Source organism: Cetorhinus maximus, chromosome 9 (assembly GCF_964194155.1).
Source record: "Cetorhinus maximus chromosome 9, sCetMax3.hap1.1, whole genome shotgun sequence".
NCBI classification, from domain to species: Eukaryota; Metazoa; Chordata; class Chondrichthyes; order Lamniformes; family Cetorhinidae; genus Cetorhinus; species Cetorhinus maximus.
In genome coordinates, this window is record NC_135887.1 from 23,800,303 (window position 1) to 23,828,130 (window position 27,828).

At 50.2% G+C, this 27,828-nt stretch overlaps 2 protein-coding genes across 3 annotated transcripts in view; one reads left to right on the forward strand and one right to left on the reverse strand.

The window, feature by feature from the left end:
• The window catches only part of sarm1 (sterile alpha and TIR motif containing 1), a 32,586-nt gene extending 22,145 nt beyond the window's left edge, over positions 1 to 10,441 (forward strand). Inside the window, exons 7-9 of the mRNA XM_078548270.1 lie at positions 190 to 379; positions 7,431 to 7,552; positions 8,259 to 10,441. Of these exons, the coding sequence (XP_078404396.1) occupies positions 190 to 379; positions 7,431 to 7,552; positions 8,259 to 8,385 (439 nt within the window). The 3' untranslated portion in view covers positions 8,386 to 10,441. The remainder of the gene's footprint in view (positions 1 to 189; positions 380 to 7,430; positions 7,553 to 8,258) is intronic.
• Positions 10,442 to 11,100: 659 nt separating this feature from the next.
• Positions 11,101 to 27,828, reverse strand: part of slc46a1 (solute carrier family 46 member 1) — a 28,055-nt gene continuing 11,327 nt past the window's right edge. Inside the window, exons 3-5 of one of the 2 annotated variants that reach the window (XM_078548284.1) lie at positions 23,335 to 23,418; positions 13,659 to 13,815; positions 11,101 to 12,116 (exon numbers count right to left, since the gene is read on the reverse strand). In XM_078548284.1, the coding sequence (XP_078404410.1) occupies positions 11,984 to 12,116; positions 13,659 to 13,815; positions 23,335 to 23,418 (374 nt within the window). In that variant the 3' untranslated portion in view covers positions 11,101 to 11,983. The remainder of the gene's footprint in view (positions 12,117 to 13,658; positions 13,816 to 23,334; positions 23,419 to 27,828) is intronic. The other variant, XM_078548285.1, reaches the window with a different exon arrangement.

Sequence of the window (27,828 nt, forward strand, 5' to 3'; positions counted from 1 at the left end):
ATGGGCAATAAATGCGACCCTGGAGAGTGACACCCACACCCCAAGAAAGAATAAACCAAGACCTGTCCACATCCAAACGGCTGTTTGATCAGAGATGAGTATAATAGGTATCCCATTGGTAATGATTACGCTCACTGTCTACCTCTCTCTGTCTCTCCTTTTCTCTCTCTCTCTCTGTTTGTCTCTCAGTCTTTTGAAGGTTCATCTGCAGCTCCGTGGTTTCAGTGTCTTCATCGATGTGGAGAAACTGGAGGCTGGCAAGTTTGATGATAAACTCTGTCAAAGTGTGAAGAAGGCTAAAAACTTTGTTCTGGTCCTTTCGGCTAATGCCCTTGACAGGTGCATTGGGGATACAGAGATGAAAGACTGGGTACACAGGGTGAGTGAGGGATGAAAGACTGGGTACACAGGGTGAGTGAGGGATGAAAGACTGGGTACACAGGGTGAGTGAGGGATGAAAGGCGGGGTACACAGGGTGAGTGAGGGATGAAAGGCGGGGTACACAGGGTGAGTGAGGGATGAAAGACTGGGTACACAGGGTGAGTGAGGGATGAAAGACTGCGTACACAGGGTGAGTGAGGGATGAAAGGCGGGGTACACAGGGTGAGTGAGGGATGAAAGACTGGGTACACAGGGTGAGTGAAGGATGAAAGACTGGGTACACAGGGTGAGTGAGGGATGAAAGGCGGGGTACACAGGGAGAGTGAGGGATGAAAGGCGGGGTACACAGGGTGAGTGAGGGATGAAAGACTGGGTACACAGGGTGAGTGAGGGATGAAAGACTGGGTACACAGGGTGAGTGAGGGATGAAAGGCGGGGTACACAGGGTGAGTGAGGGATGAAAGGCGGGGTACACAGGGTGAGTGAGGGATGAAAGGCGGGGTACACAGGGTGAGTGAGGGATGAAAGGCGGGGTACACGGAGAGTGAGAGATGAAAGGCGGGGTACACAGGGTGAGTGAGGGATGAAAGGCGGGGTACACAGGGGGAGTGAGGGATGAAAGGCGGGGTACACAGGGTGAGTGAGGGATGAAAGGCGGGGTACACAGGGTGAGTGAGGGGTGAAAGGCGGGGTACACAGGGTGAGTGAGGGATGAAAGGCGGGGTACACAGGGTGAGTGAGGGATGAAAGGCGGGGTACACAGGGTGAATGAGTGTGTGCGTAGAGACTGTCCGCCCAGGTGGAACCAGCAACCAGGGAAAAGTTTTTTGCAGTTCAGAGTTAAGGGAGCAGCGTTGAAGTCCGCACCCCCCCCACTCCACTGTGTTTATTTCACCTGCACAGGCAAACAATCTCCCACAGATGGCCACTGAGAGTGCATAGCCCTCCACTGCCCCCTCCCTCTCGGTGCGTACCCCTCCATTGCCCCCTCCCTCTCGGTTTGTACCCCTCCATTGCCCCCTCCTTGGTGTGTACCCTTCCATCGCCCCCTCCCTCTCGGTGTGTACCCCTCCATTGCCCCCTCCCTCTCAGTGTGTACCCCTACATTGCCCCCTCCCTCTCGGTGTGTACCCCTCCATTGCCCCCTCCCTCTTGGTGCGTACCCCTCCATTTCCCCCTCCCTCTCGGTGTGTACCCCTCCATTGACCCCTCCCTCTTGGTGTGTACCCCTCCATTGCCCCCTCTCTGTCAGTGCGTTCCCCTCCATTGCCCCCTCCCTGTCAGTGCGTACCCCTCCATTGCCCCCTCCCTCTCGATGTGTACCCCTCCATTGCCCCCTCCTTGGTGTGTACCCTTCCATCGCCCCCTCCCTCTCGGTGTGTACCCCTCCATTACCCCCTCTCTGTCAGTGTGTACCCCTCCATTGCCCCCTCCCTCTCGGTTTGTACCCCTCCATTGCCCCTCCCTGTCAGTGCGTGCCCCTCCATTGCCCCCTCCCTCTCAGTGTGTACCCCTACATTGCCACCTCCCTCTCGGTGTGTACCCCTCCATTGCCCCCTCCCTGTCAGTGCGTGCCCCTCCATTGCCCCCTCCCTCTCGATGTGTACCCCTCCATTGCCCCCTCTCTGTCAGTGTGTACCCCTCCATTGCCCCCTCTCTGTCAGTGTGTACCCCTCCATTGCCCCCTCCCTGTCAGTGCGTGCCCCTCCATTGCCCCCTCCCTGTCAGTGCGTGCCCCTCCATTGCCCCTCTCTGTCAGTGCGTACCCCTCCATTGCCCCCTCCCTCTCGATGTGTACCCCTCCGTTGTGCCTCTTCCCGTATGAAGAAGCAACAGAAACTGTGAAGGAGCAGAGAGAGAGATTTAAGGATCCAAGTACAGAAATCAATGGTGGACAATAATTCAAAAAGCTAATGGGATATTGGTCTTTATCTCGATGGAGCTGGAATACAAAGGAGAGGAACTGATGTTACAGTTTATATAAAGCTCCAGTCAGACCCATCTGGAGTAACTGTGTTCAGTTCCGGGCACCGCACCTCAGCATTGCCCCTGGAGTGGGTGTGGTGCAGATTCATCAGAATAATACTGGGGCTAAAAGGGTTAAATTATGGGGACAGGTTGTATTCCCTCAAGTTTAGAAGATTAAGAGGAGATCTAATTGACACCGTGAAGGTGATTTAAGGAACGATAGGGTCAATAGGGAGGAAGTATTAGAGATTTGAGCCAGTCTGTTCAGGGTGATGTCAGGAAACACTGCTTCACACAAAGGGGAGTGGAAAATCTGGAACTCTCTCCCAGCAAAAGAACCTTTGAGGCTGGCGGGGGTGGAGTTAATGAGAATTTCAAAACTGAGATTGGTGGATTTTTGTTGGCTAAGGGTATTAAGGGCTATCGCACCAAGGCAGGTCAATGGAGTTAAGATTCAGATTAGCTCTGATCTAACTGAATGGTGGAACAGGCTCGAAGGGCCGAATGGTCTCATTCTTTCGGGCAGCAGTGAAACATTTACAGGGAGCTGCCAGATTCTAAACTGCACTTAGCAAAAAGAATTACATTCTGATGGGGCTCCTAATTAAATAATTTTTATTTAATTTTGTGCAGATGGCCTCAATTGACCAATAATCTCTAATTGTGAGGGAGTCAACAAGAGGGAAAATCATACTTGCTCATCTTCACCAACCTGCCTGCAGCAGATGCATCTGTCCATGACAGCATTGGTAGGAGTGACCACCGCACAGTCCTTGTGGAGACGAAGTCCCGTCTTCATAGTGAGGATACCCTCCATTGCGTTGTGTGGCACTACCACCGTGCTAAATGGGATAGATTTTAAACAGATGTCAAACATAATCTGTAACCTGAGTATTGCTGAAAAAAGAGACATGTCGAAGCTTTTTGTCTTGCACTCATCAGGATGCTCACAAGGATACCAATATAAGGGGAAAAAAACAATTTATACTGCATGTGAAGAGAGTGCTGATTGATTGGCAAGTGGCATTGCCATGGGGAATGCACAACTGATGGTGACTTACAGTTAACTGCCAAGCATTGTTATGAAATTTGAACCAGGTAGCTTGATCCTGATTGGTCAAGGCATTGCCCTGAGGAATGAGTCAGTGAATGGTTGTCACTTATTTCGTTCAGCTGAAACAAGCGCGATATGTGTACATGTTCTTTCTGTCTGCAAAGAACTGGGCCCTGTGTTTTAATATATGTATATATGTGTATTAATATATTTGCAGACAGAAAGAACATGTACAGACATTGCGCCTGTTTTAGCTAAACAAAATTTGTGACAGCCATTCACTGACTCATTCCTCAGGGTCAAGCTCCCTGGTTTAAATTTCAACAATGCTCGGCAGTAAACTGTCAATCACCATCAGTGGTGCATTCTCTATGGCAACGCCACTTGCTGACCAATCAGCACTCTCTTCACGTACAGTATAAAATGTTGTTTTCCCTTTATATTGGTATTCTTGCAGCTGTCCTGATGAGTGCAATGAGAAGAGCTTTGATATGTCTCTTTTTCAGCAATACTCTGTACTATCAAACGACTATTAGAATTAGAAACACTATTTCTTCTCTGAGAGAAGAAATCAGCAGCAGCAGAATTGTACTCGAACACAATCTGTAACCTCATGGCCCGGCATATCCCCCACTCTACTATTATCACCAGGCCAGGGGATCAACCCTAGTTCAATGAAGTGTGCAGGAGGGTATGCCAGGAGCAGCACCAGGCATACCTAAAAATGAGGTGTCAACCTGGTGAAGCTGCAACACAGGATTACCTGTGTGCCAAACAGCATAAGCAGCAAGTGATAGACAGAGCTAAGTGACTGCACAACCAACAGATCAGATCTAAGCTCTGCAGTCCTGCCACATCCAGTCATAAATTAAACAACTCACTGGAGGAGGAGGCTCATCAAATATCCCCATCCTCAATGATGGGGCAGTAATTCGCCAGGTTGGATTTGTCCTGCTTTTTGTATACAGGACATACCTGGGCAATTTTCCACATTGCCGGGTGGATGACATACCTGGCCAATTACTGCCCCATCAGTCTTCTCTCGATCATCAGTAAAGTGTTGGAAGGGGTCACCAACAGTGCTATCAAGTGACACTTGCTAAGCAATAACCTGCTCACTGACACTCAGTTTGGGTTCTGCCAGGGTCACTTAGCTTCTGACCTCATTACACCCTTGGTTCAAACATGGACAGAGGAGCTGAACTCCTGAGGTGAGGTGAGAGTGACTGCCCTTGACATCAAGGCTACATTTGACCAAGTGTGGCATCAAGGAGCCCTAGCAAAACTGGAGTCTACAAGAGCAGGTCAGGGGCTAGAAATCCTGTGGAGAGTAACTCACCTCCTGACTCCCCAAAGCCTGTCTGCCATCTACAAGACACAAGTCAGAAGTGTGATGGAATACTCACCACTTGCCTGGATGAGTGCAGCTCCCACAACACTCAAGGAGCTCGACACTATCCAGGAGAAAGCAGCCGCTTGATTGGCACCCCATCCACAAACATTCACCCCCTCCACCACCGACGCACTGTAGCAGCAGTGTGTACCATCTACAAGATGCACTGCAGGAATTCACCAGGGCTCCTTTGACTGCATCTTCCAAACCCACGGCCACCACCATCTAGAAGGACAAGGGCAGCAGAAAGATGGGAACACCATCCATTGGAAGTTCCCCTCCAAGTCACTCACCATCCTGACTTGGAAATATATCACTGTTCCTTCACGGTCGCTGGATCAAAATCCTGGAACTCCCTCCCTAACAGCACTGTGGGTGTACCTACACCACATGGATCACAGTGGTTCAAGAAGGCAGCTCAACACCACCTTCTCAAGGGCAATTAGGGATGAGCAATAACGACACCCACATCCCATGAATGAATAAAAAATGATTGACCCCAATATTTTTGGCAAGTTATCTTAGTGGTTTTAAAGGAATATTGGTCTTTAAACATGGATTGACTGCCAAACAGAGCTGTGCTCTGTGGTCATTATTCAGTCGTGTATATTCCAAATGAACACAAACAGGCACAAATAAAGGTTCGTATGTAAATCTAATTGTTAAAATAAGAGGTTAGGAACTGTTATTTCCTGCATACAATACCGACTGCACACTGTTGGGGGCAGCATTCAGCCATAGAGTGTCCTGGCTTCAACCTGTGCTGCATCAGCTGCTTTCAGCCAGAATTGGACCAAGGACAGGGCAGATTAACAAAGCAGCCAATAACGACAAGGGGTCCTGGGCCTTATCCATAAAGGCGTAGAGTACAAATGGCAGCAGTCAGACTGTGCGGGACCCAGGGGAGATGGGGTGCAGACGATGCGTCACTGGAGCCCAGGTTCATTGTTCAAGTAACCTGTCACTGTCCAAAGGAGCCAATCAGGTACGTGGGCCATTCCGATTGACAGACTACTTAGCCAATGATTGCTTTTGTTCTGAACAGCAGCAACCATTGGCCCAAGAGAACGTGCCTTTTCTTGCGCCTCATGACTGGACTTGTTGGAGTTGGAGTTGTTGTTTGTCATGTGCTGTCTTCTGTTTGGTGGTTGGATTGGACTTCGTTTGGAGTCATGTGCCGCAGCCTGTAGGAGTGGAGCTCGAGGTAACTGCAATGCTCGCTGGGCCTCTGCATTTTAATTTACCTCCCTGGCCGGCCGTACTCCCCGCCAATCCATCCCTGCCAACCCCCACCCATCTGCAAAGGCCCTTCCCCTCCTGAACTCTTCTCTAAATCCTAAAGGAGGATTTCCTCTGGAAAAACACAGCGGGTTCGACAGGTGGAGGCAGAGAGTGACTGGTAACACCTGGTGTCCTGTAATTGTCAGGAGAGTTTTACAGGGACCCGGATAAGTGACTGTACCCAGTGGAACATCTGAATCTATCTGGGGACCTCTGACAAATACCCAAACCTAATGTCCCCAGTGTTTTATCTTTTTGCATTAAAAGTGTAAATTTGTGGAAGCAGTGAGGAACTTGAGATTGGGCAGGAAGGATGTTCCTTGAATCAGCACTTCATGAGTTTGCTTTCTGACTGGTCTGTGTGAGGGATTAAAAGGAAGTGCCCAGTGACAATGATGTGTCAATAGTGATTTCAATCCTAACGCTAAACCTAACCAGAACAATGTTGTAAATAATATTTTTTAAGACTAACCCTAAACTAACAGTCAGTGTGTGTGGGACCCGTACCCTAGTTAGAGTCAGTGTGCGTGGGACCCGTACCCCAGTGAGAGTCAGTGTGTGTGGGACCCGTACCCTAGTCAGAGTCAGTGTGCGTGGAACCCGTACCCCAGTGAGAGTCAGTGTGTGTGGGACCTGTACCCCAGTGAGTCGGTGTGTTGCAGGTTCGGGGATCGGCGGATACGAGATATATCTCAACATTTGCAATGAGTTGAAGCTTCACATTAAAATCACTATGTTCCCCACAGGCTGTTATAATTGCTTGCGTCTCTTACACAGTCCACAAGGTTACTGTGCAGTTGGACTGACGCTGATCTTGTCGATATGATCAGAAAAATTTTCTCTCTCTGTTAATTAGAGTTGCTGATGAAATGGCTTTGGCTGGTGTCCATCCACTTTTCAGTCAGAATGGCGCTCGCTGCCCTTAACTGGTTTCCCTTAGCAGGTGATGAGGACATTGGGATAAATTTAAGGGGGAGCCGGCTAGGCACTTGAGGGAGAAAGGAACAGAAAGATATGTTGATGGGGTGACATTAAGAGCGTGTGGGAGGAGGCTCATATGGAGCATAAACACCAGCACAGACCAGATGGGCTGAATGGTCTGTTTCTGTACTGGAAATATAATGAGGGAAGTGGGAATGTCATGTTGTTGTGGTGCAGGGTCCTGCTGGACTGAAACCTAATGTATGTTAGCCTGAAGGGATGTGTGTGTGTCTGAGGTGCTGTAACTATACCAAGAGGACTGTAGCCATGTTAACATGCTTTGTTTTATGTGTAAAAATATTTCCCTGAATTGCTGCTTGCCCTAATTCCTGATTTTTGGACTGACTCAAGTTTCTCTGAACTTGTTGAAAGGAGATCGTCATGGCAATGAACTCCAAGAAGAACATAGTGCCTGTGGCTGATAATTTCACCTGGCCCGAGCTGGATTCTCTGCCCGAGGACATGAGGGGGATTCTCAAATTCAACAGCATCATGTGAGCATGGCTTTCTCCCCATCAGCCCTAAACGGCCGACCCCTTACCTCGAGACTGATCTTTGATCTAAGAACATATATTCCTTTCTCCCTCATATGTTTATCCTGCTTTCCCTTAAATGGGTCCATTCTATTCACCTCAGCCACTCCCTGTGGTAGCGAGTTCCACATTCTCACCAGAAGTTCCTCCTGAATTCTCAATTGGATTTAGTGACTATCTTATATTGATGGCCCCTGGTTTTGAAGTGTTGAAGGGGTGATTTGATTGATGTTTTTTTTAGGATTTTGAAAAGAATGGATAGGGTAGAGAGAGAGAGAAATGTTTTTCACTGGGGAGTGAAGGGCAAGGGGACAGAACCTTAAGCTCAGAACCAGGCTACTCGGGAGGGAAGTTAGGAAACTTCCTTACACAAAGGCTGGTAGAAGTGTGGAACTCTGTCCCACAAAAAGCAGTAGATTCTGAGGCTTAATTACAATAAATCGAAGATCAATAGGTCTTTTTTAGCTGCCAAGGAGATGAAGAGTTTTGTAGCCAAGCCGGGTGTTAAAGTTCATTGAATGGCAGAAGGGGTTTGATGGGCTGAACGGCCTCCTGTTCCTATTAGGATTTGTAGTGCTTCTCCATTTACTGTCTGTACACGTCAGGCTTTGTTTCTCTCTTTATTTGTGCGCTCGCTTCACCTGTTTATTTCCTCTGCCCCATGCAGGTGGTCTCATGAGTACCAAGATGCCAGTATCGAGAAGATTCTGCGGTTCCTCCAAACTTCGTCCCAGAATGACTGCACCGTTCCGGCAGACACTGGCAAGAAAGCAGTGATGCCACACCACGAGTAACCTTAGCGACCGTCGAACCCTCCCTCCATCTGCCTCCCGTGCACGGGACAACCCTCGGACTCCTGCTCTGCAACACAACCTTCAAATCTCGTAGGTGATGGAAATCATCACTGCTGTGTGTAATGACAAGCTCATGGGCAGCAATAGCCAGTAGATGTTTGAACCTCAGTGGTTAGTGTTGGTGTGACGTTTAGGAGGCAGCTGTTTCCATGTCAGGCTGGCACTGTGTGTTCCTTGGAGAGCCTGAATCAGAAAGTGAAGCAACAGTGCCTCTTTTTTTTTTTGTTTTTCTTTAGTTCATTCTGACAATAATGTTAACGGGATTTCTGTGGATTTCCCAACTTTTGACGAACAGGGTAAACCTCAAATGCTCTGGTGACAGGCGTGGCTGGTTTTGATGACAAAACTGGCAACCCATGCGCGGGGTGGGGGCTGGTAATCCCCACGAGTGCAGACTGTTCCTGGTAACCACAGTGACACCCCCACACACATCTACGCCATTGCCAATCCCCAAAGGGTGACTGAACCTAGAGGGGTTGAGAGTGGAGAGGGTGCTTGTTTTATTGTGGTGAATCAGTAATTCACACTCAGGGTCACGCTTGCCTTACTTCTTGCCATTCCCACTATCACCAGTGCTTATTCTGGGTGCTCCCCCCTCAAATTCAACTGCTCTTCCCCACCACAGACTCTCTCGTCCTCACAGCCTCCCTCTCCCTCACAGGGTCTCCCCCATTTGCAAGTTCTTACCCCCCTTTCCTCCTCACAGGGTCTCACCCCTTCCCATTCCCTTTATGGGATCTCTCCCATCGCAGGACCACGTGAACCCAACCAGGAAAGAGGTTATTTTAGCCATTTTGGACTAACATGAGGAGAAATTTCTTTACTAAGGGTTATGAATCTTTGGAATTCTCTACCGTCCCGGGAGGGCTGTGGATGCTCAGTCATTGAATAAGGACATAGATCGATAGATTTTTGGACTCTAGTGGAATTGAGGGACATGGTGGGTGGGTGGAGTTGAGGTTCAGTGATTGATTGAATGATGGAGTGGGCTTGACTGTATTAGTTATGTCACCCCATTGGCAGGAGCGTAGCTTCTCAAAGGGTCCCCATCTCTCTGCCCCCTCCCCCCGAACAGACTCTCGGCCTCATTTCTCTGCCTCAGGGTTTCACAATTCTCAGGTTCTCTGTTATCCCTTTTTCCTTCGCAGGGTCTTTGTCTGTCCTCCTCTCTCCTGTCTCTGGATCTTGGTCCCTCCATCCCTCGCTCCCCTCTCTTACAACCCCACCCTGGTTAATGCAATAACTTAGTGCAGCCTCTGGGGGAGTTGGATGCCAGTCCCTGGTCTGCTAATTAAAGGTCATGGCTTGACCTCAGCAACTTTAGTACTTATCTATGGATGAGCTCCCAGTAGATTTTCTTTTGCAGTTGACGTTCACTGTGCCTTTATGAACTCTCTGGGGATAAGTTTAACTGAACCTGCTTGGCAGAAATGGGCCGAGTATTGATCAGACACCCATTCTGCACCCTGCCTGAATTTACTCCCCATTGTCTTCAATCCTCCCCCAATTCCCCCTCAGGTGTATGATATTAAAGTGATCAATCTAACACTGCAGTGCAAATCCTGTTGAACTATTAATAGTATAATTTAGTTTAAATAAATCTGTTTGCAATTGATTTTGTTAAGCAATCTCTTTAATAAAATATCTCCATCACAACAGCGATCGTAGAATTTCTCACCTCACTATTCCTTTCTCCCGTAAGCAACTAAAGGGGCTCCGATGCAGTGGAATCTCTTGCTGTTTTAAATGTGCTGACTATGGAGTAGTTTCGCAGCATGATGACAGCTTGTGAAATACAGAGAAAAACAAGCGTTCATATTCATCCACAAATCAACTCACAAGAGACTTGGCATTTCTATAGTGCCTTTCATGACCTCAGGGCATGTCAAAAATGTTTATCAGCCAGTGAAGTATTTTGAAGTGTAGTCACTGTTGTAATGTAGGAAACATGGCAGCACAGCAAGCTCCCACAAAGAATAATCTGTTTTTATTTAAATGATGTTGTTTGAGGGCTAAATATTTGCCACAGGACACCAGGGAGAACTCTCCTGCTCTTTCTCCAACTACTGACTACAGAATCTCCCTTGACCACCTCCGGGGGCAAATAGGGCTCAGTTTAACATCTAATCCGAAAGATGGCACCTCCGACAGTGCAGCATTCCCTCAATACTGCTCCTCCAACAATGCAGATATCCCTCAGAACTGACCGTCCAACAGTGCGGCACTCCCTCAGTATTGACCCTCTGACAGTGCAGCACTCCCTCAGTAATGACCTTCCTACAGTGCAGCACTCCCGAAGTACTGACCCTCCAACAGTGCAGCACTCCCTCAATACTGACCCTCCAACAGTGCAGCACTCCCTCAATACTGACCCTCCGACAGTGCAGCACTCCCTCGGTACTGACCCTCTGACAGTGCAGCACTCCCTCAGTACATGCAATGGAGTGTCAGTTTGTATTCTGTGCTCAAGCCTCTGGAGTGTGCCTTGAATCCACAACCCTCTGACTGACAGCTAGCCTCTGAGCCATGACCGATACTGTTGGACATTCTAAACTGAGCACTGCTTCCATCCTCTCACTCTCTGCCAACCAGGAGTGGGCATGTGTCCGGTGAATTAACAGGTAACTCACCTGATCACAGAATGAGACACAGGGAAACAGAGCAGCCAACTCTTTATTTCATCCATTTTCTGTTAAAATACATCAACATCTTCCACCTCTCTTTAAGATGTGGTGAGAGTGCACGGACAGTGATATTAAAATCAATTCAAACTTTAAAAAATCATAACGATGTAATAATTTTTGATCATTCTTCAAGTTAGTTTTGCAATTTCTGAAGATTAACAATTCAGCTGCAGTGACGCTAAGTATAAATGTTCAAGCTCTGGGTCTCCGCATAAGTCTGTAGCTCAATTTACAAGTAACCCAAGTCAAAGATGGTTCAGTTCCTTTCATCTCCAAGTAAAGTCAGAGGAAATCTACGTGGACAATAATGACCACCTAAAGTACGAGCGTGGGGCTAGAAAGCAAAATACTGACAGGTTTGGATGGTGCTAAAAGGAGGAACTGCTTCCAGTGGCAGGAGGGTTGGTAACTGGAGGGACACAGATTTAATGTAAATGGCAAAAGAATAAGCAGGCAGATGAGGAAAAAATACTTACGCAGTGAGTTATGGTGATCGGGAAGGTGCTGCCTGAAAGGGCAATGGCAGCAGATTCAATAACTTTCAAATTTGCAGGGGGAGGGGGGGAAAGAACAGGAGGCTGGGACTAATTGGATAGCTCTTCCAAAGAGCCAGCACAGGCACGATGGGCCGAATGGTCTCCATCTGTGCTGTACAATTCTAAGATTCTTCTTGCTTCCAGATGCTTGAACTTCCACGTGGAAAAGTAAACTGATTAACTTACAGCAACAGACAGAGCAGCAAGTGAAGCAGACTATACCTTGCGTTGGGTGATTAGGCCACAGTAACTGCTGTATCGGCCACTCTGACAGCACACACTCATTCTGATTGGCTCGTTGATTGCAAAATTACAAGGTTAATCAGACACATCCTGACAGATTTGTTCATTCTGATTGGAGGAGGAATCGGCGTCGATGGCAACGGTGGAACCTCGTGGAATGTCTTTGAATTGGCCGTACTGTGTTTCCCTCTCGCCCCAACCCAAGGTTCTAAAACAGAAAACAAATTGGTAAAAGAAATCAGGGCACACCTGCCAGGGACAATGTCAAACCCTTTGGTTAAAAGTCACATTCTCCGCAATCAGCACTTAGTATCTAACCCCGTGCTGTGCCTGTCCTGGGAGTGTTTGATGGGGACAGTGTAGAGGGAGCTTTACTCTGTATCTAACCCCGTGCTGTGCCTGTCCTGGGAGTGTTTGATGGGGACAGTGTAGAGGGAGCTTTACTCTGTATCTAACCCCGTGCTGTACCTGTCCTGGGAGTGTTTGATGCGGACAGTGTAGAGGGAGCTTTATTCTGTATCTAACCCTGTGCTGTACCTGTCCTGGGAGTGTTTGATGCAGACAGTGTAGAGGGAGCTTTACTCTCTATCTAACCCCGTGCTGTACCTGTCCTGGGAGTGTCTGATGGGGACAGTGTAGAGGGAGCTTTACTCTGTATCTAACCCCGTGCTGTACCTGTCCTGGGAGTGTTTGATGGGGACAGTGTAGAGGGAGCTTTACTCTGTATCTAACCCCATGCTGTACCCGTCCTGGGAGTGTTTGATGGGGACAATGTAGAGGGGGCTTTATTCTGTATCTAACCCCGTGCTGTACCTGTCCTGGGAGTGTTTGCTTGGGACAGGGTAGAGGGAGCTTTACTCTGTAACTAACCCCGTGTTGTACCTGTCCTGGGAGTGTTTGATGGGGACAGTGTAGAGGGAGTTCTCTGCAGCATCTAAACATTCATTCCATTTGACTGTGTTGCATTTCAACTGTGGTCCCAGGGTGAATTACTAATCCCTTGTGTTACCCAATCTCCATGAAGTCTGAATTCACCTGGAACAATATCCCCATTGGCTGGCCCAACTGAATTTTTGGACAAATGTTTCAAAAACCTTCTCGGGGGTGGGGATGAGCCTGATCTTTGCTCTTGATGTTCACACCCATTGCCACACTTGCTGCTATGCCCAACAGTTTATACTTTGTTCACAAAGCCCTTCTGCCATCTGTGTCTCTCTACCGCTCCACTCCTCGTACACACTCTAAAACCTCTCCCATCCATCTCTCTCTCTCTCTCTCCCTTCTTTCCCAAGATCTCAGCTATACTGACTGCAACTTCTGGTCTGGACTGTGCTGTCACCCTCTCATGTGCAATATCTCTGGTGCACAGAGCTGCAGGGGTAGAATTGCTGCTCTAGGTATTGGAGGTGGCACCTTGCCATGCTAGGCTATTGCTACCTGCTGACAGCAGTGCTCTATTTTCAGAATGTTCTTCCTTTGATAACATGCAGCAAGTTTCAGATAAGAATCTTGATGATCGTTGCTTAACAAAAGGTTCTGATAAAAAGCATCCTGTGCTTTCTTGGAAAGACATCCTATAAACCTAGGTGTAACAGGTAGAATACTGCATATGAAGCTGGTTATAACACAACTGGGTACATGGTTAACCCACTAGCCTGGTGTTACACAGGTAAACCATATCAGCATAGAGGACCTTGGAAGTGATGAAATTTGACTACCCAATAACCCAGCGATTGGTTAGGTTGCTTACCCAATGATGCCCATTGGAATGACGAGCATGGCAGCTCCAAAGAGAAAAGCAAAGCCTTTCATGAAGTACAGTGTTGCAGGATATAAAGAGCTGAAGACGACTGTCGATGCCAATGAGCAGGCACTCTCCACACAAGCCACTGAGGCAAACAGCGCTCCTGGACAGAGACAGAACAGCAGTATCAGTTACAGATTCTCTTTGTCAATTGTTTCTTCCTGAAGGTGTCACTTGAGGCACAGCTCCATAGATTCAGAGTGAAGCTGTGTCAACCTAACATTTAAAACCATCTCACCTGGTGCGCAAGCTCCGAACAACAGGGGACATTATGAAATTAGAAAGTTTGTTCAGGGGTGATGTCCGGAAGCACATCCTCACACAAAGGGCAAAGACATCTCCCCAAGAAGCTGTTAACGGTTTGAGTTCGGCTGCCGGGGGGGGTTAGTGCAGTCAATAGGAATTTTCGAAATGAGATGGATAATTTTTTGTTGGTAAGGGGATTAAAGGAAACCTGGTTAAGCGGTAGAAGGAATTTAGATCAGGTCAGCCATGATCTAACTGAATGGCAGAACAAGCTGCTGGGGAATAGCTTTTATAAATATCTTTACAGTTTTACTGAGTGGAACACATAGGAAACCATCCCTGTGCATCTCTCAGAATCTGACAGGACAGAGAAAGGGAGGCCTGTCATGCCTTTGCTGGCTCTTTGAAAGAGCTATTCAATTAATCCCACTCCTCCTCACCCCTCCCTGCCTTGCCCCTCCACCCCCACCTCTGGATAATAACAATCATAGGTCAGATCTCTTCATACACTTTTCAACTCTGCAAATCCGGCCATGGGAGTTGGGAAGTTCCCAGTTTGTGCTGGTCCATTACTCACAAGATAAATGTGCTCGGGGCGGGAGGGGAGTCTGTCTTCCACTTTTTGCTGAAACGACCTTGAGTTTTAACAACAGCTGATTCTTATCTGAATTAAAAACACAACTGTGATCCAGAATCTTCTCATTGCACCGTGCAATCTCTGATCCTTCCTGAGTTAAAGCTAACTGACAGGCAGCTCCCAATGCACTACTGAAATCAAGCCTCACACACAAGCAGCATCTCGGAGCCCTCCAACACCTCTCCCCACCTCCTGCAGTCTCCCCTCACCTCCTCCAACTTATTGGGTTTTGTAAACCACGCTTGATGCTGCCTAATCACAATTGGTCTGTGTGCCTGACCCATCCTTTCGCCCTTGCCCCTCCTGGGTGGTGTCACAGGTTGTAGGACCCCGGATGTGCCCTGTCCACACATGCCGGAATCCTCACAGGTCCTTCACGGCCGCCCATCCAGCCAATCGAGTCCGTGGTGACAGGTGAAGTCTAGGGCTTTGTTGCATTGATGGTTGTGCCTGGGACAATGCTTCATGTGACTGGAGCTCAAAGCTTCCTCCAATGTGGGGGAATCAGGTGCATGTAAACCAATTCCTGATATAAACCCCCTCCCCCTCAATCTGCTTAGTGTCGCAAGTGGCTGGGTACTTATGTCACCTCCTCTTCCTTTCCCCCTCTATATCCTGCTGCAGATTCTCCACAGCCATTGACCCTTATGGCAATCAAACTTCTGGCCAATGAAATGTCAGTCTGATACAGAGCAAACAACCTTTGCCCATGATGTGTCACCTACTAAAAAACATTTTATGCTTCAAGTACTTTATAACCAAGGATAAGGGTGACTATTGCCTGTGTTTACAGGCATTTATTTACATACTGTGTTTACAGATATTTATTTACATACTGTGTTTACAGATATTTATTTATATACTGTGTTTACAGATATTTATGATGTTCATTACCCGACAGTGCTAATGATGATCATCCATCTCCAAAACATAGCCAAAACCCTCGAGAGCTCTCTATGTCCTGTTGCAGGAACAGTTTACAGGCAAATGGCTTAGTTTTAGAGATCAGGGTGGGTGGGCTCAATTGACATCTGATTTCCTAGTTTGGTTCATGAATCTTTAGTTTGAGGACAGGTACAGGGGAGTTATACCAGCAGTGGGGACAGAGCTCCGACGGTGACTGCAATGTTAAATGTTAGCCATGGCTCAGCGGCTTACGCTTCCACCTCTGAGTCAGAGGGCTGTGCAGTCAAATCCCACTCCAGGGAATTGAGAAGAGCCGAGGTTAACACACCAGTGCAGTACTGGGGCGGTGCTGCACTGTTGGTGGGTCAGCACTAAGGGAGTGCTGCACTGTCGGAGGGTCAGTAGTGAGGGAGTGCTGCACTGTCGGAGGGTCAGTACTGAGGGAGTGCCGCACTGTCGGAGGGTCAGTACTGAGGGAGTGCTGCACTGTCGGAGGGTCAGTACTGAGGGAGTGCTGCACTGTCGGAGGGTCAGTACTGAGGGAGTGCTGCACTGTCAGAGGGTCAGTACTGAGGGAGTGCTGCACTGTCAGAGGGTCAGTACTGAGGGAGTGCTGCACTGTCAGAGGGTCAGTACTGAGGGAGCGCTGCACTGTCAGAGGGTCAGTACTGAGGGAGCGCTGCACTGTCAGAGGGTCAGTACTGAGGGAGTGCTGCACTGTCGGAGGGTCAGTACTGAGGGAGTGCTGCACTGTCAGAGGGTCAGTACTGAGGGAGTGCTGCACTGTCGGAGGGTCAGTACTGAGGGTGTGCTGCACTGTCAGAGGGTCAGTATTAAGGGAGTGCTGCACTGTCGGAGGGTCAGTACTGAGAGAGTTCTGCACTGTCGGAGGGTCAGTACTGAAGGTGTGCTGCACTGTCAGAGGGTCAGTACTAAGGGAGTGCTGCACTGTCGGAGGGTCAGTACTGAGAGAGTTCTGCATTGTCGGAGGGTCAGTACTGAGAGAGTTCTGCATTGTCGGAGGGTCAGTACTGAGGGAGTGCTGCACTGTTGGAGGGTCAGTACTGAGGGAGTGCTGCACTGTCAGAGGGTCAGTACTAAGGGAGTGCAGCACTGTTGGAGGGTCAGTACTGAGGGAGTGCTGCACTGTCGGAGGGTCAGTACTAAGGGAGTGCTGCACTGTCGGAGGGTCAGTACTGAGAGAGTTCTGCACTGTCGGAGGGTCAGTACTGAAGGTGTGCTGCACTGTCAGAGGGTCAGTACTAAGGGAGTGCTGCACTGTCGGAGGGTCAGTACTGAGAGAGTTCTGCATTGTCGGAGGGTCAGTACTGAGAGAGTTCTGCATTGTCGGAGGGTCAGTACTGAGGGAGTGCTGCACTGTTGGAGGGTCAGTACTGAGGGAGTGCTGCACTGTCAGAGGGTCAGTACTAAGGGAGTGCAGCACTGTTGGAGGGTCAGTACTGAGGGAGTGCTGCACTGTCGGAGGGTCAGTACTAAGGGAGTGCTGCACTGTCGGAGGGTCAGTACTGAGGGAGTGCTGCACTGTCGGAGGGTCAGTACTAAGGGAGTGCTGCACTGTCAGAGGGTCAGTACTGAGGGAGTGCTGCACTGTCGGAGGGTCAGTACTAAGGGAGTGCTGCACTGTCGGAGGGTCAGGACTGAGAGAGTTCTGCACTGTCGGAGTTCAGGACTGAAGGAGTTCTGCACAGTCAGAGGGTCAGTACTGAGGGAGTCCTGCACTGTAGGCGGGTCAGTACTGAGGGTGCCGCACCGTCGGAGGGTCAGTACTGAGTGACCGCTGCACTGTCGGAGGGTCAGTAGTGAGAATTCTGCATTGTGGGTGGGTCAGTACTGAGGGTGTGCTGCACTGTCAGAGGGTCAGTGCTGAGGCAGTGCTACACTGTCGGAGAGTCAGTAGTAAGGGAGTGCTGCAATGTTGGAGGATAAGTACTGAGGGAGTGCTGCATTGTCAGAGGGTCAGTACTGAAGGAGCGCCGCACTGTCGGAGGGTCAGCACTGAGGGAGCGCTGCACTGTCGTAGAGTCAGTACTGAGGGAGCGCCGCACTGTCGGAGGGTCAGTACTGAGGGAGCGCTGCACTGTCGGCGGGTCAGTACTGAGGGGGTGCCACACTGTAGGAGGGTTAGTACTGAGGAAGCGCTGCATTGTCGGAAGGTCAGTACTGAGGGAGTTCTGCATTGTCGGAGGGTCAATACTGAGTAAGTTCTGCACTGTCAGCGGGTCAGTATTGAGGGAGTGCAACACTGTAAGAGGGTCAGTACTGAGGGAGTGCTGCATTGTCAGAGGGTCAGTACTGAGAGAGCGCCGCACTGTCGGAGGGTCAGCACTGAGCGAGTGCCGTAGTGTTGGAGCATAAGTACTGAGGGAGTACCACACTGTCAATGGGTCAGTACTGAGTGACTGCTGCACTGTCAGAGGGTCAGTACTGAGGGAGTACTGCACTGTGGCAGTGTCAGTACTGAATGGGTGCTGCATTGTCAAAGAGTCAGCGCTGAGTGTGTGCTGCACTGTTGGAGTGTCAGTACTGAGGTAGCGCCGCGCTGTCCGAGGGTCAGTACTGAGTGTGTGCTGCACTGTCGGAGGGTCAGTACGGAGGGAGCGCCGCACTGTTGGAGGGTCAGTACTGAGGGAGCGCCGCACTGTTGGAGGTCAGTACTGAGGGAATGCTACACTGTCAGAGGGTCAGTACTGAGGGAGTCCTGCACTGTAGGCGGGTCAGTACTGAGGGAGTGCTGCATTGTTAGAGGGTCAGTACTGAAGGAGCGCCGCACTGTCGGAGGGTCAGCACTGAGAGAGTGCTGCACTGTCGTAGGGTCAGTACTGAGGGAGCGCCGCACTGTCGGAGGGTCAGTACTGAGGGAGCACTGCACTGTCGGCGGGTCAGTACTGAGGGGGTGCCACACTGTAGGAGGGTTAGTACTGAGGAAGCGCTGCATTGTTGGAAGGTCAGTACTGAGGGAGTTCTGCACTGTCGGAGGGTCAGTGCTGAGGGAGAGCTGCACTGTCAGCGGGTCAGTATTGAGGGGGTGCAACACTGTAGGAGGGTCAGTAGTCAGGGAGTGCTGCATTGTCAGAGGGTCAGTACTGAGGGAGCGCCGCACTGTCGGAGGGTCAGCACTGAGTGAGTGCCGCAGTGTTGGAGCATAAGTACTGAGGGAGTACCACACTGTCAGTGGGTCAGTACTGAGTGACTGCTGCACTGTCAGAGGGTCAGTACTGAGGGAGTACTGCACGGTGGCAGTGTCAGTACTGAATGTGTGCTGCATTGTCGGAGTGTCAGTACTGAGGGAGCGCCGCACTGTCGGAGGGTCAGTACTGAGTGTGTGCTGCACTGTCGGAGGGTCAGTACTGAGGGAGCGCCGCACTGTCGGAGGGTCAGTACTGAGTGTGTGCTGCACTGTCGGAGGGTCAGTACTGAGGGAGCGCCGCACAGTCGGAGGGTCAGTACTGAGGGAGCGCCGCACTGTTGGAGGTCAGTACTGAGGGAGTGCTACACTGTCAGAGGGTCAGTACTGAGGGAGTCCTGCCATGTCGGAGGGTCAGTACTGAGGGAGTGCCGCACTGTTGGAGGGTCAGTGCTGAGGGAGCGCCGCACTGTTGGAGGTCATTACTGAGGGGGTGCTGCACTGTCAGAGCGTCAGCGCTGATGCAGAGCCACACTGTCAGAGGGTCAGAAGTAAGGGAGTGCTGCAATGTTGGAGCGTCAGTACTGAGGGAGTGCTGCACTGTCAGAGGGTCAGTACTGAGGGAGTGCTGCATTGTCAGAGGGTCAGTACTGAAGGAGCGCCGCACTGTTGGAGGGTCAGCACTGAGAGAGTGCTGCACTGTCGTAGGGTCAGTACTGAGGGAGCGCCGCACTGTCGGAGGTCAGTACTGAGGGAGTCCTGCACTGTAGGCCGGTCAGTACTGAGGGCGCCGCACCGTTAGAGGGTCAGTACTGAGTGACCGCTGCACTGTCGGAGGGTCAGTACTGAGAATTCTGCACTGTGGGTGGGTCAGTACTGAGGGTGTGCTGAACTGTCAGAGGGTCAGTGCTGAGGGAGTGCCACACTGTCGGAGGGTCAGTAGTAAGGGAGTGCTGCAAAGTTGGAGGGTCAGTACGGAGGGTGTGCTGCACTGTGGGTGGGTCATTACTGAGGGTGTGCTGCACTGTCAGAGGGTCAGTGCTGAGGGAGTGCCACACTGTCGGAGGGTCAGTAGTAAGGGCGTGCTGCAATGTTGGAGGGTCAGTACTGAGGGTGTGCTGCACTGTCAGAGGGTCAGTGCTGAGGGATTGCTGCACTGTCAGAGTGTCAGTACTGAGGGACTGCTGCACTGTCGGAGACTTAGTAGGGACTGTGTGCCTTACTGTCAGAGGGTCAGTACTGAGTATGTGCTGCACTGTCAGTGGGTCAGTACTGAGTGACTGCTGCACTGTCAGAGGGTCAGTACTGAGGGAGTGCTGCATTGTCAGAGGGTCAGTACTGAAGGAGCGCCGCACTGTTGGAGGGTCAGCACTGAGAGAGTGCTGCACTGTCGTAGGGTCAGTACTGAGGGAGCGCCGCACTGTCGGAGGGTCAATATTGAGGGAGCGCCGCACTGTCGGAGGGTCAGTACTGATGGAGCGCCACACTGTCGGAGGTCAGTACTGAGGGAGTCCTGCACTGTAGGCCGGTCAGTACTGAGGGCGCCGCACCGTTAGAGGGTCAGTACTGAGTGACCGCTGCACTGTCGGAGGGTCAGTGCTGAGAATTCTGCACTGTGGGTGGGACAGTACTGAGGGTGTGCTGCACTGTCAGAGGGTCAGTGCTGAGGGTGTGCTGCATTGTCAGAGGGTCAGTACTGAGGGAGCGCCGCACTGTCGGAGGGACAGTACTGAGGGAGTGCTGCACTGTCAGAGGGTCAGTACTGAGTGACCGCTGCACTGTCGGAGGGTCAGTACTGAGAATTCTGCACTGTGGGTGGGTCAGTACTGAGGGTGTGCTGAACTGTCAGAGGGTCAGTGCTGAGGGAGTGCCACACTGTCGGAGGGTCAGTAGTAAGGGAGTGCTGCAAAGTTGGAGGGTCAGTACGGAGGGTGTGCTGCACTGTGGGTGGGTCATTACTGAGGGTGTGCTGCACTGTCAGAGGGTCAGTGCTGAGGGAGTGCCACACTGTCGGAGGGTCAGTAGTAAGGGCGTGCTGCAATGTTGGAGGGTCAGTACTGAGGGTGTGCTGCACTGTCAGAGGGTCAGTGCTGAGGGATTGCTGCACTGTCAGAGTGTCAGTACTGAGGTACTGCTGCACTGTCGGAGACTTAGTAGGGACTGTGTGCCTTACTGTCAGAGGGTCAGTACTGAGTATGTGCTGCACTGTCAGTGGGTCAGTACTGAGTGACTGCTGCACTGTCAGAGGGTCAGTACTCACGGAGTACTGCACTGTCAGAGGGTCACTACTGCGTGACTGCTGCACTGTCAGAGGGTCAGTACTGAGGGAGTACTGCACTGTGGCAGCGCCAGTACTGAGTGACTGCTGCATTGTCGGAAGGTCATACTGAGTGTGTGCTGCATTGTCGAAGGGTCAGTACTGAGTGTATGCTGCATTGTCGAAGGTTCAGTACTGAGTGTGTGCTGCACTGTCGGAGGGTCAGTACTGAGGGAGTCCTGCACTGTCGGAGGGTCAGCACTGACAGAGTGCTGCAGTGTTGGAGCATCAGTACTGAGGGAGTACCACACTGTCAGTGGGTGAGTACTGAGGGAGTATTGCACTGTGGCAGTGTCAGAACTGAGTGTGTGCGGCATTGGCGAAGGGTCAGTACTGAGTGTGTGCTGCACTGCCGGAGGGTCAGTACTGAGGGAGTGCAGCACTGTCAGAGGGTCAGTACTGAGGTAGCGCAGCACTGTCGGAGGGTCAGTACTGAGGGTGTGCTGCACTGTCGGAGGGACAGTACTGTGGGAGTCATGCACTGTAGGCGGATCATGACTGATGGCACCGCACTGTCAGAGGGTCAGTACTGAGGGAGTGCTGCACTGTCAGAGGGTCAGTACCGAGTGTGTGCTGCGCTGTCAGAGGGTCAGTACCGAGGGAATGCTGCACTTCAGAGGGTCAGTACTAAGGGAGTGCTGCAGTGTTTGAGCGTCAGTACTGAGGGAGTACTGCACCATCAGAGTGTCAATAGTGAGGGACTGCTGCACTGACAGAGGGTCAGTACTGAGGGAGTGTCAGTACTGAGGTGGAGCTGCATTGTCGGAGGGTCTGTACTGAATGTGTGCTGCACTGTAGGCGGGTCAGTACTGAGGGCGCCGCCCCGTCGGAGGGTCAGTACTAAGTGACCGCTGCACTGTCGGAGGGTCAGTACTGAGAATTCTGCACTGTGGGTGGGTCAGTACTGAGGCTGTGCTGCACTGTCAGAGGGTCAGTGCTGAGGGGGCACCACACTGTCGGAGGGTCAGTAGTAAGGGAGTGCTGCAATGTTGGAGGGTCAGTACTGACGGATTGCTACACTGTCAGATGGTTAGTACTGAAGGAGTACCGCGCTGTCGGAGTGTCAGTACTGAGGTAGTGCTGCACTGTCGGAGACTTAGTAGTGACTGTGTGCCTTACTGTCAGAGGGTCAGCACTGAGTATGTGCTGCACTGTTAGTGGGTCAGTACTGAGTGACTGCTGCACTGTCAGAGGGTCAGTACTGAGGGAGTACTGCACTGTCGGAGTGTCGGTACTGAGTGTGTGCTGCATTGTCGGAGGGTCAGTATTGAGGGACTACTGCACTGTCGGATGGTCGGTACTGAGGGAGCGCCGCACTTTCGGAGGGTCAGTACTGATGGAGCGCCGCACTGTCGGAGGGTCAGTACTGAGGGAGTCCTGCACTGTCGGAGGGTCAGCACTAAGAGAGTGCTGCAGTGTTGGAGCAGCAGTACTGAGGGAGTACCACACTGACAGTGGATCAGTACTGAGGGAGTACTGCACAGTGGCAGTGTCAGTACTGAGGGAGTGCCACACTGTCAGAGGGTCAGTAGTAAGGGAGTGCTGCAATGTTGGAGGGTCAGTACTGAGGGATTGCTGCACTGTCAGATGGTTAGTACTGAAGGAGTACCGCACTATCGGAGTGTCAGTACTGAGGTAGTGCTGCACTGTCGGAGACTTAGTAGTGACTGTGTGCCTTACTGTCAGAGAGTCAGTACTGAGTACGTGCTGCACTATTAGTGGGTCAGTACTGAGTGACTGCTGCACTGTCAGAGGGTCAGTACTCAGGGAGTACTGCACTGTCGGAGGGTGAGTACTGAGGGAGCGCCGCACTGTCGGAGGGTCAGTACTGAGGGACACCTGCACTGTCAGAGGTCAGCACTGACAGAGTGCTGCAGTGTTGGAGCATCAGTACTGAGGGAGTACCACACTGTCAGTGGGTCAGTACTGAGGGAGTACTGCACTGTGGCAGTGTCAGTACTGATTGTGTGCCACACTGTCGGAGGGTCAGTAGTAAGGGAGTGCTGCAATGTTGGAGTGTCAATACTGAGGGATTGCTGCACTGTCAGAGGGTTAGTACTGAAGGAGTTCTGCACTGTCGGAGGGTCAGTACTGAGGGAGTGCTGCACTGTTGGATGATCAGTACTGAGGGAGCACCGCACTGTCGTGGTGTCAGTACCGATGGATTGCTGCATTGTCGGAGGGTCAGTACTGAGGGAACGCTGCATTGTCGGAGGGTCAGTAATGAGGGAGTGTCACATTGTCGGAGGGTCAATACTGAGGGAACGCTGCATTGTTGGAGGGTCAGTACTGGGGAAACACTGTTCCCAAATTTCAAAAACAAAATTTTTAAAGATTGGCTCCCTAAGTGACTGCACCCTCTTGAGCTTACCTTGCTCAGTCACATCAGCTAACTTTGATAACTTGGCTCTTATCACTGGTGTAGTGGCCATTGCAAGGAAGCGCACACCATAACCTGGAGGGAGAAAGAAAATATGTTCAGTAATATAGTACTCTAGCACACTGCCAGAGCATAATCTGAAACAATATCATTGTGCTTAACTCTGTGTCTATACTTGCATGTTACAAATCTAAAACATTAACCTTATGCTAGAATAATATCAACACACCAATCCACTTTTCTAAAATGATTTCATTTACTTCAACATGGATCTAGAATTGTATTACTGTACTGGATCAATGGTCAATGTCACTGGAATACTCTTAATCTAGAATAATATCAGCGTGGTAGCACAACACTGTAGAACTACATAACCGCTAGAACTGTTCTGGAATAATGTGTACTAGAGCACCATGATTAATCCAGAGCAATATCACTAAATGACGGGGAGGCGGTGGCGTAGAGACCCAGGGTAATGCTCCGGGGATCCGTGTCCAAATCCCACCATGGCAGATCTTGAAATTTGAATTCAATAAAAGTTTGGAATTAAAAGTCTAATGATGACCATGAAGCCATTATCGATTGTCCTAAAAACCCATCTGGATTACTAATGAACTTTGCCTGGTCTGGCTTACATGTCACTCCAGACCCACAGCTATGTGATTAGCTCTTAAATGCCCCCTGAAATGGCCTAGCAAGCTGCTCAGTTGTAACAAACCGCTAAAAAGTCCCAAAAGAATGAAACTGGACGGACCACCCGGCATCGACCTAGGCACCGGAAACAACAACTGCAAACTCAGCCCTGTCGACCCTGCAAAGTCCTCCTTACTAACATCTAGAGGCTTGTGCCAAAATTGGGAGAGCTGTCCCACAGACTAGTCAAGCAACAGCCTGACATAATCACCCTCACAAAATCATATCTTACAGATCATGTCCCAGACAACACCAGCACCATCTCTGGGTATGTCTAGTTCCACCGGCAGGACAGACCCAGCAGAAGTAGTGGCACAGTGGTATACAGTCGGGAGGGAGTTGCCCTGGGAGTCTTCAACATCGACTCCGGACCCCATAAATTCTCATGGCATCAGGTCAAACATGGGCAAGGAAACCTCCTGCTGATTACCATGTACCACCCTCCCTCAGCTGATGAATCAGTGCTCCTCCATGTTGAACACCACTTGGAGGAAGCAACGAGGGTGGCAAGGGTGCAGAATGTACTCTGGGTGGGGGACTTCAATGTCCATTACCAAGAGCAGCTTGGTGGCACCACTACTGACCGAGCTGGCTGAGTCCTACAGGGCATAGTTGCTAGACTGGGTCTGCGGCAGGAAGTGAGGGAACCAACAAGAGGGAAAAACATACTTGACCTCATCCTCACCAACCTGCCTGCCACAGAGGCATCTGTCCATGACAGTATCAGTAGGGGTGACCACCTCACAGTCCTTGTGGAGACTGTCTTCACATTGAGGATACCCTCCATCGTGTTGTGTGGCACTACCACCCCATGCTAAATGGGATGCATTTCGAACAGATCTAGCAACTCAAGGCTAGGTATCCATGAGGCGCTGTGGGCCATCAGCAGCAGAATTATATTTGAACACAATCTGTAACCTCATGGCCTGGCATATCCCGCACTCTACCATTACCATCAAGCCAGGGGATCAAACCTGGTTCAATGAAGAGTGCAGGAGGGCATGCCAGGAGCAGCACCAGGCATACCTCAAAATAAGGTGTCAATCTGGTGAAGCTATAACACAGGACTACTTGCACGTAAGCAGCAAGTGATAGACAGGGCTAAGCAATTCCACAATCAATGGATCAGATTTAAGCTCTGAAGTCCTGACACATCCAGTCGTGAATGGTGGTGGACAATTAAACAACTCACTAGAGGAGGAGGCTCCACAAATATCCCCATCCTCAATGATGGGAGTGCCCAGCACAGCAGTGCAAAAGATAAGGCTGAAACATTTGCAACAATCTTCAGCCAGAAGTGCCGAGTGGATGATCCAGCTCGGCCTCCTCCGGAGGTCCCCAGCATCACAGATGCCAGTCTTCAGCCAATTCGATTCACTCCAAGTGATATCAAGAAATGGCTGAAGGCACAGGATACTGCAAAGGCTATGGGGCCTGACAATATTCCGGCAATAGTACTGAAGACTTGTGCTCCAGAACTTGCCACGCCCCCAGCGAAGCTGTCCCAGTACAGCTACAAGACTAGCATCTACCTGCCTATGTGAAAAATTGCCCAGGTATGTCCTGTACACAAAAAGCAGGACAAATCCAACCTAGCCAATTACTGCCCCATCAGTTACCCTCCATCATCAGTAAACTAATGGAAGGGTCATCAACAGTGCTATCAAGCAGCACTTGCTTAGCAATAACCAGCTCACTGATGCTCAGTTTGGGTTCCTCCAGGGCCACTTAGCTCCTGACCTCATTACAGCCTTGGTTCAAATGTGGACAAAAGAGCTGAACTCCAGCGATGAGGTGAGAGTGACTGCCCTTGACATCAAGGTCGCATTTGACTAAATGTGGCATCAAGGAGCCTTAGCAAAACTGGAGTCAATGGGAATCAGGGGGGAAACTCTCCATTGGTTGGAGTCATACCTAACACAAAGGAAGATGGTTGTGGCTGTTGGAGATCAGTCATCTCAGCTCCAGGACATCACTGCAAGAGTTCCTCAGGATAGTGTCCCAGGCCCAACCATCTTCAGCTGCTTCATCAATGAGCTTCCCCCCATCATAAAGTCAGAAGTGGGGATGTTCGCTGATGATTGCACAATGTTCAGCACCATTCGTGGCTCCTCAGATACTGAAGCAGTCCATGTCCAAATGCAGCAAGGCCTGGGCAACATCCAGGCTTGGGCTGACAAGTGGCAAGTAACATTCGTACCACAGAAGTGCCAGGCAATGACCATCTCCATCAAGTGAGAATCAAACCATCACTCCTTGACCTTCAACGGCATTACCATCACTGAATCCCCCATTATCAACATCCTGGAGATTACCATTGACCAGAAAGTGAACTGGATTAGCCATATAAATACTGTGGCTACAAGAGCAGATCAGAGGCTAGGAATCCTGCGGAGAGTAACTCACCTCCTGGCTCCCCAAAGCCTGTCCACCATCTACAAGGCACAAGTCAGGAGTGTGTTGGAATACTCACCACTTGCCTGGATGAGTGCAGCTCCCACAACACTCAAGAAGCTTGACACTATCCAGGACAAAGCAACCTGGTTGACTGGAAGCCCATCCACAAAATTTTGCTCCCGCAATCACCAACGCACAGTAGCAGCATTGTGTACCACCTACAAGATGCACTGCAGAAACTCACCAAAGCTCCTTAGACAGCACCTTCTAAACCCACGACTGCTACCATCTTGAAGGACTAGGGCAGCAGACACATGGGAACACCACCACCTGGAAGTTCCTCTCCAAGCCACTCACCATCCTGACTTGGAAATATATCGCCGTTCCTTCATTGTTGCTGGGTCAGAATGCTGGAACCCCCTTCCTAACAGCACTGTGGGTTTACCTACACCACATGGACTGCAGTGGCTCAAGAAGGCAGCTCACCACTGCCTTCTCAAGGGCAAATAGGGATGTGCAATAAATGCTGGCCTAGCCAGCACTGCTCACATCCCCGTGAATGAATTAAAAAAATTTATGCATTCTTAATCTAAACTATTTTAGTGTACTAAAACAGCACCACTAATCTAGAACTTTATGACAATGAACACCATCACTCTTCTGGAACTGTGTTACATCAGTGACCAGCTCTGTGCCAGAACATCACTGGACTGCACTGTAGAGCAACTTACTGATAGAAATAGATTAATAAAACAAGTATTGAAAAGCTTGGTCGAAGTGGTCAGTTTTAATGGAGGAAAGAGAGGTAGAGAAGTTTAGGGAGGGAATTCTAGAGCCTAGGCTCAGACAGCTGAAGGCACGGCTGCCAATGGTGGAACAATAGAATCAGGGATACTGAAAAGGCCCATGTAGGAAGGGCACAGATATCTCAAGAGGGTTGTGGGGTTGGAGGAGTTTACAAAGATTGGGTTGTCTGAGGCCATGAAGAAATTTGAAAACAAGAATGAGAATTTTAATATCGAGACGTTGTTGCACCAGGAACCAACATGGGTCAGAGAGCACAAGGTGATGGGTGAACAGGATTTAGTGCGAGTTAGACATGGACAGCAAAGTTTGGATGACTGCAAATTTATGGAGGGTGGAAGATGAGAGGCTGGTCAGAATGCAAGGGAATGGTCAAGACTAGACGTTACAAGGGGATAGATGAGGGTTCCAACAGCAGTTGAGCTCAGGCAGGGACAGGGGCAGGCGATCTTTTGAAAATGGCTGCGATTGTATAGATATGGCAGAAGCTTATCTTGGGATCAAATGGTTCAGACCCAGGCAGTTGCCAGGGAGAGAGAGTTGATGGCTAGTGAACAGAGTTCATGTTAAGCATTGATCTCCAGGTGAGAT